This window comes from Vombatus ursinus, unplaced genomic scaffold (genome assembly GCF_900497805.2).
Source record: "Vombatus ursinus unplaced genomic scaffold, bare-nosed wombat genome assembly UNPS02014813.1, whole genome shotgun sequence".
NCBI lineage: Eukaryota > Metazoa > Chordata > Mammalia > Diprotodontia > Vombatidae > Vombatus > Vombatus ursinus.
The window spans coordinates 20620188-20633108 of NW_020954591.1; the positions used below are offsets into that span (position 1 = coordinate 20620188).

Consider the following 12921-nt stretch of genomic DNA (forward strand, 5'->3'; position numbering starts at 1 on the left):
AACAACATTCTTTCTTCATCATCAGTTATCCATTTCTCTTCTCAGAAGAAGAAAGTGTAAAGATCACACATTTCTGCTAAAACGTTAATAATGCTACTCTGAATTAGTCACAGAATACAAATTCTGCATCAGAAACATATTCCCTTAGGAATAAATTTACATTATGGGGAGGTACAATCTGTGGTGTTGCTTGGCTCTTCATATTTGTAGTGCAACAACTGTGCTACTAACGCATTGTTGATAGAGCAGCAAAATGGTCAAATATCTGGAAAACAATGTGGAGTTATATAAGAAAAGTTACTAAACTTTCATTTCCTTTTACCCAGCAATCCCACTTCAGAGAATATACCCCAAAGAGGTCAAGGACCTTCAAAAAAAGCCTTACATACACCAAATATTCACAGAAGTCTTTTTGTGTATGTTAGCAAAAATTTGGAAACAAAGTGAGTACCCATCAATTGGAAAGAAACTGAACAAATTGTGGTATATGAATGTAATGGCATATTTCTGTACCATAAAAAATAACAAATATAGGAATTCAGGGAAACACGGGAATATTTGTATGAGCTTATGCAGAGTAAAATAGAGCCAAAAGAATACACATCTACAGTGATACAAATTAAAACAAAGCCAGAAGGTGGCTGAATTTACTTTAAATGCAATGACTAATACTGGTTCTAGAGGACAGATGAAGAAAAAGGTCTTCACTGGTAGAGAATGGGAGACTATGAATGTAGATGCTATATACAACGACAGACATAGTCTCTACCATTATATACTCCAAGCAGACCACAGGGGGTCCACCCAACATGCTAGAGGTATGCTAAAGGTCAGCTAGTTTTATATATTGTGAATGATTCTCATCATTCACAGTGGTTATATTCTACAAAGTTTCAAACATCGAATTAGTGAATACTGAACCATTACTCCTATGGGAAATACAGGGTTAGGTCCCTTCAAGCCTCTGGTCACAACATTTATCTCAGTGCTTTCCAGAATGACCTCATGTAGAGATCAGCAAATTTCCTCTTCCTTTTTCTGGATGCACCATATTGTTGATTTATTAATATTCAGTTCAGAGCCAACAGCACTATAGCTCAGGCCTGAATGAAGTTTATTTAACATATGTATTTTCTCCATAAGGTACATTACAGTCTTCTCAAGCTTAGGAACACTAGAAATTCTTCAGCACCACACCAGGGGGGACACTGTAAACACTGAAATCACCAACAAAAAGTACAAAAATGCAAAAAAAAAAGTGGCACTAAAATACTTTATGAAAAGGACACTTGTTTACATATAGTATTAGAGCACTGCCGTGTTCAGCCTCAGCTGGGACCATACACATTGTGTGACTCAAAGTTTTCACCATCCTGTACATGCCCATGAATGACCACAAAAGTGCCTGAGTATTAATTTTAGGGTTATAAACAAATTTTAGACAGTAGACAAATTTGCAAACATGAATTCTGCAAATAATGATCAATTGTAGCTGTTTCTTTGTTACATGAGAAGATTTTGGAGGGACTGGAACACATTTGGAAATAATTGTGTTATAAAAGACAAAAGCCATCAATAAAACTTCAAAAAATTAAAAGAACAGCTGTGTTTATTTCATCTCAGAGTAAAACAGATGAAAGAGTACTAAACTTGGAGTCAGGTGTTATGGGTTAAGAGTTATGACTTACAAGCTATATGATCCTGGGAAAGTCATTTAATGTCTAAAACTCTCTGTTCCCTCATCTGCAAAATGGGAATAATTGTACTACCTATTTCAGAAGGCTATTATATGAAAATCATTTTGTAAATCACAAAGCATTATATGAATAAGCTTTTATTGTTATTACCAATTAAGTGTTGTTTTCAGTGATGTCCTATGCTTTATGCTATCAGCTAGCACTATAATGAACACTTCCATAATACATTTCTGCAAATACAGATTCTTGCATAAAGGGTTTCCTTCAGGGTTGTGCTACAGCCAGCTTGAATTAGCTCTCAAGAGCTGACTGTTAAATTTTTCAGTGTGAGCATTTATACATAGGAAATTGGCAAATGTTACAAATGAGGGTTTAATTAGTTTGTTCACTGTCTATACTTAAGTGTTGGAAAAAATGTCAATATAGTAAATTATAATTTAAAATGCATTGTGTATACACCACCCCCCCGAGAGCTGATTGTTAAACATTTACCAGCACACTCATGATTACCTTTATACTGGGAATATCTAAATAATAAAAATCTACTACAACTATAAATTTAATGATCTTATAAACCATTTCATCAGAAAGAAACTAACATTCCTGTTATTCTCTGCCTTATAATAACTCCTATAGTACTCTACCCTGGTCAGACTACTTCTGGAATATATATCTAGCTCTGGACATAGTTTTGAAATGATATTGACAAGTCAAACTGAGTAGAGAGAGTGGTCACCAGAATGCAGGGGGAATTAGAAGCCATAAAAGGATCGGATGAAAAAAACTCAGTATTTTTAGCCTAGAGATGAGAATCCTGGGGGGAGGGAGTGAGCTAGAGTTACAGTCTTTAAATATTTGAAGGTTTGCTACATAGGCAAGCAATTAGATGTCTACTTGACCTCCAAGGGCAGAACTAGAATTAAGAGGGAGAGGGACACTGTGAAGGATTCTAAAAATCAGTGTGGTCCAAAAGTAGAATGACCTGACTTAAAAGGTAATGAATTCAGGGCAGCTAGGAGGCCCAACGGATAGAGCACTGGCCCTCGTATCAGAAGGACCTGAGTTCAAATCCAGCCCAGACACCTGACATTTATTAGCTGTGTAATCTTGGGCAAGTCACTTAACCCATACTGCTTTGCAAAGAAAAAAAAAGGGTAATGAGTTCCCTGGACCTGGTTGTCTTCAAAAAAAGGCCAGCTGACCATTTCTTGGGGATTTTTTAGAGGTAGTTCAAACTCCAGTTTAGGGACTGAATTAAAGCAGAGGAGTCAAGTACTGTCAAGTGGAGCCAAATCAGATTAAAATGTAATTGGGAAAATTTAACAAAATACATAAACACACAATAAACCATAGATAACATTACATTTTAAAGCTAAATCAATGTGGCCTGCAGGGATTCTTATGTGCAGATTAGTGGCCTCTGTTTCTATTTGAGTTTGACACACTGAATTAAATGGCCTCTGAAGTCTCTTCAAAACCTATGAACCTATGATAACAATAATAGTACATAATGTCAACAGAGATTCATTAAAACTACAAAATTATAAATCATGGACATGAGTGGGATTATTTATTATATTATCTATAAACAACTTTGTAGTAAGCTGATCACAATATAAAAATGAAACTGCCAACATTTTAGAAAGGTATACCTACCTGCGTTGCTAAACATTTTATTCTTCACTATAACTTGATATGTGTTTAGTGCTTCAGCATACATTTCATTAGCTGAATATTGACTGGCCAAATTGAAAAGAACCTAAAGAAATTTTTAATAAGAATAAATATGATAACCATTATTATCTTATAACAAGGACAGTTACTTACATAAGGCACCTTAAATAAGCTAAAATAGGAACTATTTACCAACGTGATTAGGAACCAAAATAAGGAGATAAAGAATATTTTGTCTTAAAAATGAAACAGATTTTTAAAAATTCCTTGTTATATAGAATGGCTCTCTGGGAAAGGGGAGGGAAAAAGATAGAAGAGGAAATTTAAGTGATGTGAAAACGAAAGATACGAGTAAAAATTTATTTAAAAAAACTAGAAAGTTAATGTACATGAGTACCCTCAAAAAGTCATTATTTTTTAGTTTATCTCTAAGTAATATTAATACTCATAGCCCATTTATTTCAAAGAGACTTGTAGAGAATAAATGTTTGTTGATGATTATGGAAAAAATAAGCAAAGTATTAAGTCAAGTCTTGCTTAGTAATCCATTCTCTAAGTGCAAATTATGCACAGTCTAGAAATGTACTACCTCTTTAAGACCTTCAAGGAAGCATTTTGTAAATTATTTAAGTCATTAAATAACCCTGAATTATGTTTTAGAGGTCAAAAAGAGCCAATTAAACTATGATCTATTCAAAAGCTGCTATAGAAAGCCTAAATGACAGGAATTTCACAACCATCAGAAATTCCATGCCTCAAGGAACCAACCAAAGGCACCTAAGAGCTTTTGCTTCCAGAAACTAAAAGACTGAAAACTTAAATTTTATTCCATGCATATGATATCTTCCAAGTATGTTTTATCTCTGGCCATTACAAGTAGGCTAGGGAGCTGGCATCAAGTGTGCATTCAGGCCAGTTCTCTGAAGATCCAATCACCACAGCTGTTATATGTCATTGCAAGGGTCTCAGAACCCAAAGTGATCCTGAGTCTCATGAAGCCAGAGATGGTAGAAGTCCAGCATTAAAAAAACTCATACCCATGAAAGATCTCAAGCCTCAGAGAGCAGAGGCACCAGAAGGCCGGTACTGAAGGAGACTTGCAGAGTCTTTGAGCAGAGACATAAAAGATTCTCAGCCTGAAGGAATTAACAGTGCTTCAGAGGGCTCAGGGAACAGGAGTTGAGTTCTTTATCCACATGTAGGTATTTTCTTTACAGCCCTTGTCTCCTGCCATCTTGGGATGAAGTTACAGGGCTGGTGAGAAGCATGAGTTTAATCTAGTCTGGGAACTATCCCCTCCAGCACTGGCTGTTTCTCTTTCTCTCAACTCCCACTCCTGCCCTTCTAACACAGAGATTTCGGTATAGATGTTGATATCTCCACAAATACACTGACCTCTAATTTCATCAATCTCCAACTCCATGGAGTCCAGACTCCAATCTCTATCTTCAAGTCCACCTCAGCATAGGGATACTCACATCTTAGATTTTACCATCACCATAACTATGGTATCGCCATGATTTAAATCTAAAATTCCTCTCTTATCATAACTTCTTATGCTTCTGCCTCTCCCTCTGCCTGCCTACTCCTACTCTAACCACATGAATTCCATTCTCACATAAAACACCTTCTGCATATCTCTACCAAGATGTCTCAGAGGCATATCCAAGACAGCACTCATCTTTTCCCCCAAGACCTCATCCCTCCCTCCAAATTTTACCATTTCTTATTTTTTTGTTTTTGCTTTTTGGTGAGGCAATCAGGGTTAAATGACTTGCCCAGGGTCACACAGCCAGTAAGTGTCAAGTGTCTGAGGTTAGATTTGAACTCAGGTCCTCCTGACTCCAAGGCCAGAACTCTATCCATTGCACCACCTAGCTGCCCCAAACTTTACCATTTCTTTTGAGAGTAGGAGCATCCTCCCAATCACCCAGATTGTTAACCTTGAATCCATCCTTAATTTTTCCTTCTCTCTCTCACCTCAACCAGTTGTCAAGTCTTGTAACTCTACCTGGACAACATTCCCACATCTGTCCACTCTACGCTCAGCCTCCATCTTAGTTCAGACCTTCATTACCTCTTATCTGTACTACTGCAATAGTCTCCTAATTGTTCTCTCTACTTCTAACTTCTTCTTTTCCAACAGAGGATTTTCTTTATATAGCTGTTAAATTAATATTCCTTAAACACAGGTTTGACCAATGTCATTCCCTTATTAAAAAACAAAAAAATGGGGGCAGCTAGGTGGCGCAGTGGATAGAGCACCGACCCTGAAGTCAGGAGGACCTGAGTTCAAATCCGGCCTCAGACCAAACACTTGACACGTACTAGCTGTGTGACCTTGGGCAAGTCACTTAACCCCGACTGCCTCACTAAAAAAACAAACAAACAAAACAAAAAACAAAAACTTCAGTTATTTCTATTGCCTACTGGATAAAATACAAACTCCTTAATCTAAAATACAAACCTCTACAATCTGGTTCTCATCTACCTTTGCAGACTTGTTCCATATTCTCTTCCATATTATTCCATATTCTGTTCATCAATTCTACATTCCAGTCAAACCGACCCACTACCTATTCCCCAAACTTGGCATCCCATTGCATTTCTTCTTTGCACAGGCTGTCCCCCATACCTGGAATGGACTGTCTAGAATGTACTTTCTCTTCACTTCTACCACTCCGAATCTCTAACTTCCTTCAAGGCTCAACTCAGATCCACGTCTTCTGCGAAGCCTGATTCCTCCTAATTTATAATATTCTCTCCCTTCTCTAATTACCTTGTCTTTGTGTACATGCTGTGATCTGCACTCCCAACTCCACCTCATAGCAGAAGACTTGTGCTTCTGTCTTTGTATTCCCAATGGTTGGCCCAGTGCCGTATATGTAGGCACTTAAGCATTTGTTAAATTGAACAGAACACATTAAAAATAACAGACATAAACACAAAGGTGATATTTAGACACCTCTTCAAAATGAAACCTTCATTTTCTCAAATTCCTTATGATACTAAAGCTATGTTGAGTGGCAGAAACTAATTTCAAACAATAGCATACATGTATCTTTGGGAAAATTTGCTTCGAGTAAGAAGCAGGTTGTGCTGGTAATCAAGCGGTTCCATCTTTTTTCCACCCCATACCCAACCTATTTTACTTGCCTAGTTTGAAGTGCTTGCCAGACTCAGGAACACCTCACATAGTACAGTCTTGATTGTTATTTTGCAACAATGTTGTTAACACATTAAACCAACCTTACAATAATGTTTCCAAACCCCACTTGCATCTGGACTGAGACTTGAATTAGACAGCCAGCCTTGATCCGGGCTAACTTTCCTACATAACATCGTTTCACTTAACATTATCTTTTCCACAGAACTGATTCACAAAGTCGAGTGGATTACACCTGCACTGTAATCCACAAACAATACAGATAACAATCTGACTTCACAGATATTTCAGCACTTACTGAGTAAGTTAGGTCCAAGTTGATGTTTTCAGGAATTGTCACTTGTTCACGTTGTCTCACCAGGACTCTCTCTTTTCTTCCTGCATCTTTAGCTTTTTCTAGGGCCTTAAATCAGATGATTTTTAACTGTTTTTGAACGTTCAGCAACTTATATATAATGATTACATGATTTTATATAGGAGCTTATAAAGTATAAATATTTTTCCTAAAGACACAAAAACTCACACAGCTTGTAGTTCAAGTTACCAATTTTTAAGGGAAACAAATACACAGTATATGTTTTCTTAATAACATAATTAAATTTGCAAATATTTTTAAAGCAAAAAAAAAGTGATGGTGAATCAGCAAATGACTAGGACCAACACAGAAGAGAAGCCCTGTCCTGGTATAATATTTTTACTGACAACATGAAGACATTGACAGCATACCTATCAAATTTCAGGATGACATGAAGTTGTAAAGGGTAGTTTATATGTTGGATTAATGAATCAGCATCCAAAAAGATTGTAACAAGCTAGAATTACGGGTTAAACCAAACAAGATGCAGTTTACTGTGGATAAATATAATCTCCTACACTTGGTTCAAAAAAATCAATTACATAAACACAGAATGAGAAAGACAGCCCTAAATTTGTGTGGAAAAGATTTGGGGTTTCTAGTTGACTGAAAGTTTAAAATGAGTACTAGCATGCAGAACAAGGGAAGTGATAGTCTCATTGTATTCTTTGCTGGTCAGACAAAACTTAGAAAACTGTTTAATTTGGGGCACTACATTTTAAACTCAAGGGTAACAAATTGAAGCACATCTGGAGAACAGTATCTAATATCATTAGGAGACTAAAACTGTCATACAGAAGGAAAAGCTAAAGGAATTAGGGGTGATTTAGAGAAAATTGGGAGGGAGGGAGTAGCAGGGGAAGGACACAATAAATCACGTTTAAATTTAAAAGGCTGCCAAATGAAAGAGACTGACTTTGTCTGATTCCAGAAAAATCATGAATGGGCAGAAGCTATAAGGAACTGGATTTCTGAGAATCACAGAATTCTAGAGGTAAGGGGGAGTTCTGATGTCAATCAAAATTCCTCATTTTATAGGTGAGGAAACAATTTGAGGGAAGTTAAATGACTAGAACCTAGGTATATTGATTCCTAATCCAGTGCTTTTTATGTCATCCAATGAATGCACCTCATTTTAACAGTAAACAAATACCTGAATTTGCTGTCATAGTCACAAATTGTTTCTGTAGGAATGTGATTAAACTACTAAAATCATTTAAATGTTTCCTTAAGCCTGAAAACAGGCTTTGCAAACTTTATCAGCTGCTCCTGCAGCTCATATAATGACAGTCATTATAGAAGCTGAAGTAGTGGAAATAAAAGCAGAGAGAATCCATAAAGACTACTCATAGTTTTATAGCGTCAACAATTTCATTTACAAAAAAAAAAAAAGGAAAGTTTTAAAGATATCCTGAGAAACATCCAGAAATGACAGAGCAGTGCTATGAATGATGAGGCATCAGAAACAGACAGAGAGACAGACCAACCATCAAAAAGGCAGTGGTTCTTTTTAGATTTTAGAAAGCAAGTATCTAAGCCTCTATCTTCACAAAAGCATTAAATCCAGTTAGACAATGAAGAAAAAAAATTTACATGTCTTGACAAATTGGCCAAATTAGTCTTAATATCACAGCCTAAGATAAATATTTACAATCCAGTGTGCGAAGTCAAAAGCTTCATTTTAGTAAAAGAACAGAATTCTATGTTCTCATAAATTACATAATCTTAATTCCTATGAATCAATGAACTTACCAATTTTAAGTCTCCACAACTGTTGGCAATACAGCTTTCTTCTACCAACTCATTTACTTTTTTTTCTAATTGTCTAATCTTTTCTTCTGGACTGAAATTAAAATTTGCAAGCTTTTATTTAAAGCATTAAATTATCCAAAATATTAATAGTTGATAAATTTTAACACTATCCTTGTGAAAATTTAAGACAACACCATTACCAATACACAGTTTTACACAATTTATTCTTAATTCAGATCCTGTGACAAATGAAAAAAATGGCTACTATAAACAAAAAGGTTATATCCTTTGACAAGCAGAACTAAAGTCCACTCATTTGCTAGGAAAAAAAATTCAAAACACTCATTACCAGAGAGAAGCTACATGTAAAATTAAATTTCTAACTGGATAAAGGAATTTAAAGAAACAGGTTCCAGGAGTACAAAATCATAATCTGAAAAGGATAGAATCAATAAGATAACTGTGTCATTTCAAAGTCATTCCCTCAAAATAACAAAATTAACTCCTTCCACTATCATCTTCTTTAAGCAAGATAGACTACCATGTTACCATATTCTATGTATGACAATTCCTAAATGAAGTTTTCCCAAATGAATGGACTGGTAGATGAACCACTTGGCTCCTGTTGCCAAAAGGACTTTTTTTTTTTTAAAGAGGGTTGTTACAAGTGTAGTTTAATCAATAAAACCATGTTCTCTGATGAACCTTACAGTTAGAATATTCAGTGTAATTAATTTTCAAGGAGTTGAGGTCTGTATCATGATGGATAAGGGTTATTTTTAAGTTTATCATTGTAAACTATTCCTACTGTCCTAAAGACTTCAATAAATTCATTTTTGCATGCTACTTGTACGAAAGTTGAAGTTTAAAAAATGTACAAGGATGTTATTAAGACTTTATGAATAACTAGTCTATTTTACAGATGGCCAGAAAAATGTAATATTTAAATGAAGATATAATAACTAAAAGATTGTCCTTATACCCAGAAGAAACAAAATGTTACTATATGGAAAATACAATAGTTTCTTCCTTTCTGCAGGAGCATCCAAAATTATTTATCAAAAAAGGGAAAGATATATTCTATTTACGGTATAATTCATATCTTTCAGGGTTTTAAGTATAGCAATTTTTTAAAAAAAATGATGTGCTAGATATACAGATTAATGATAACCAAACCTTGAATCCATATCAACTTTAAGAAAAATTTTTTAGCTTTTTGTCTCTCTTTATAGATTAGTATAAAAATTAGGTAATGTTATAAGAAAATTGATTTTTCAATGTTAGTTTGACAACTTGAAATGTGTAGGTTATATTTTTAGAAGCATTTTTAAAATCATAATTTCATATTTATAACATCATTTTAGTCATCTGGACTTCAAAGGAAGTAGATACCAGTATTCATAAAAATTACAATATGTTAAAAAAAAATATCACCCAGCACACACATGAATATCGTTCTTAGGTGGGTTTACTCTAAGTTCCAATAAACAAAGACTGTGTTTTGAATATTATACTGATGCTGATTTTAAAAATACTTATGCAGCGTGTATTTTTTAAAAAGCCACTCCAACTAAAAACAATAGCAAAACAAATTACATACCTGTCTTCATTTTTGGCTTCTAATGGAGGAGCAGGGCCTCTGGACTGACCAAGAGGGTCAAAAGCAGAACCTGAGGTAAAATTGGAAAATTTGTATTAAATTTGCAATTCATCATAATAGACCTAACAATGAACTAAGACTTAGGTCTCCAGAATAATATTAGATAAGTTATTTAATTTTTCTAGTTGCTATGTGAATATAAAATTTATAAATAACAAATGTTTTGAATTTCATCATGTTTATACATTATTTTGAGCATACAGATAACAGAAGTTCTTAAAATACAACATGAATTTTGTGGGTTAAAAAAAAGTTAAGGGGCTGCTAAGTGGCGCAGTGGATAGAGCATTGGCTCTGGAGTCAGGAGGACCTGAGTTCAAATCCAGGATCAAACACATAAGACTTCCTAGCTGTGTGACTCTGGGCAAGTCACTTAACCCCAACTGCCTCGCTAAAAAAATAAATAAATTAAATAAAATAAAAAAAGTTAAGATATAAAGATATTATAGGGGAACTCTTTTTTTTAAATATCAAGAAAAATTATGACTAACCAACAAATCTAATTTTTTAAGAATAGAATAAACTCAAATCACCAAATTAGAAGAAAAAAGTGAACAATCACAAGGGCAAAAAAATTATCAAAAATCATGATGCACAATTCCATGCCAATAAATTTGATATTCTAAAAGAACTGGATATTTATCTTCAAAAGAGTAAAATATCAACACTAACAAAATGAACAAACAATCTAAATAGAACAATCCCAGAAGAAATCAAACAGGTCCTTAAAGAATTTCTTCGCAAGAAAGACACAAAACAAAGCCAAATGCAGAAGCAAATTTTACTTGATTTTTAAAGGACGAATATCATATGGCTGTGAGTAATAGAATCCTACAATCTCAAAAAAACCAGAACTTGAGCATCACCCAAAGTTCAATGTAGAGGACTATGGTGGGCAGGAGCAGGCCATAACAAATATATAAAAAAAGGAATTACAAAGGAGAAGTGTAAAGGATGTCCTCCAGAAAATGCATGGCAAAAAGATGGGATGGTCACAGAAAAGAGCAAGTGACAGTCTACATTCTCCACTGAGATCTTTGCAACATCACAAGAAAGCAAGGAAAGACCCCATCACATTAGGTAGATCTCCAAAGTCAACTAATGGGAGGGTATGAACAAGAGCATCACAAGGTAGGCAGGCATGGAGGGGTTGTAATCTGTATCACTGGAGGGAATACCTACAATAAGAGATCACAGATTCATTTGAGTATTTCAAGTATGTGTTTAAATGTATGTAGATACATATACATGTATTGCTTAATATATATGCTCATGTAGATACACATATATACATACAGACCATAGAGGAATGGATTTATACAAATGATATAAAAACTAGAGAAAATTAATTAGGAAAGATGGTATAACAAACCTCTTAACGCTGCTTTTGTGAAACCAGCTGCCCTCACCGCTGTCATAGGGCGAGCAACTCCATCCTTAAATTAATAAAAACCATTATAAGCTTATTTTATAAACAAAAGATTGACCTTATGTTAAACTATTTTAAAGTTAAGATGGATCAAATGTTGACTATTTGAATTTTAGTAACTGTCAGCCTGATTTTCTCCTTCCTGTGCTTCACTAGCCACATGTGCAGCCAAAGAGAGAAGCCTGCCCTTACCTTCATCAAATTCTGACTCTGATAAAAATTGACTTACTCTCTATTTAACTAGAAAATTCACTTTACCTATTACTTGGCAGTTAGTGTTTATTATAGTTTCCTACAAGGCTCTGAAACTGAAAACTTGAAAGAGTCAGCAAAGGAACAGTATGTCCTGGAGATTAGCATGCCAGCATACTGCTGGTCCTGTGCCCAACCCTCAAAATGCGTTTTTTTTCTTTCTTTTTTTTTTTATAGGTTGTATTTCTTAACACTGTATTAAATTGCCTAGCAACTTGAAATAAAATATAAGGGAAAGTACTTTCCTCATGTAAATCTAAAGAGGCCCTTCCCTCCCTCACAAATTTACATCAGTCAAATCTCTAACTCACAGATTAGAGATTAAGCTCACTATATAAGTAACATTTTGTTCAAAACTAGTAATTTAAAATTATTATGAAAAGAAAACTTTACTGGCATTATTCTAGGTACTTTAAAAGAAAGTCATAGAATAAATAAGTTCCAAGTTACCTGAATGGCCCCTGTCATTGGCCTCCCCAATGATGATGTCAGTGATGTTTTAGACTAGCAAACAGAAAAATTCAGTTAGTTTAAATGGCTCTGAAAACATTTACCTTTAACCTTGTTTACTCACAGGAGTGAGGGTTTTAATGATAATAAAAAAGTACCAAATCCCACTTTCTTGATCATTCTGGCTCAGGCTAATTCTCAACTACGACAAACAACACAGTACAGTGGAAACTACTATAAACTTGTAGTCAGAAGACATGGGTTTAAACTGTGGATCTGATGCTTGCTAAGTATGTACCCTAATATAATTCACTTCACTTTTCTAAATATGTTTCCTCTTCTGTACAATGGGAACGATAATATTTGTACCACACAAAGGATGAGATTCTTACAAGAAAACTTGAGATAGCATGATATCGATGTGAGTTCAAAATATCATCAAAATAAGCACCAAAACCCAAGTCCGCCCTAAGATCCTATGCTGAT

General features: G+C 34.8%; 1 protein-coding gene across 3 annotated transcripts in view; it reads right to left on the reverse strand.

Annotated features, from left to right (window-relative positions):
• The window catches only part of IFT88 (intraflagellar transport 88), a 110964-nt gene that overhangs the window by 87102 nt on the left and 10941 nt on the right, over window positions 1-12921 (reverse strand). For all 3 annotated transcript variants that reach the window (XM_027835279.1, XM_027835278.1, XM_027835277.1), the window contains 6 exons: window positions 12436-12489; window positions 11677-11740; window positions 10245-10314; window positions 8645-8735; window positions 6836-6940; window positions 3354-3456 (listed from right to left, as the gene is read on the reverse strand). In XM_027835279.1, coding sequence (XP_027691080.1) covers window positions 3354-3456; window positions 6836-6940; window positions 8645-8735; window positions 10245-10314; window positions 11677-11740; window positions 12436-12489 — 487 coding nt within the window. The remainder of the gene's footprint in view (window positions 1-3353; window positions 3457-6835; window positions 6941-8644; window positions 8736-10244; window positions 10315-11676; window positions 11741-12435; window positions 12490-12921) is intronic.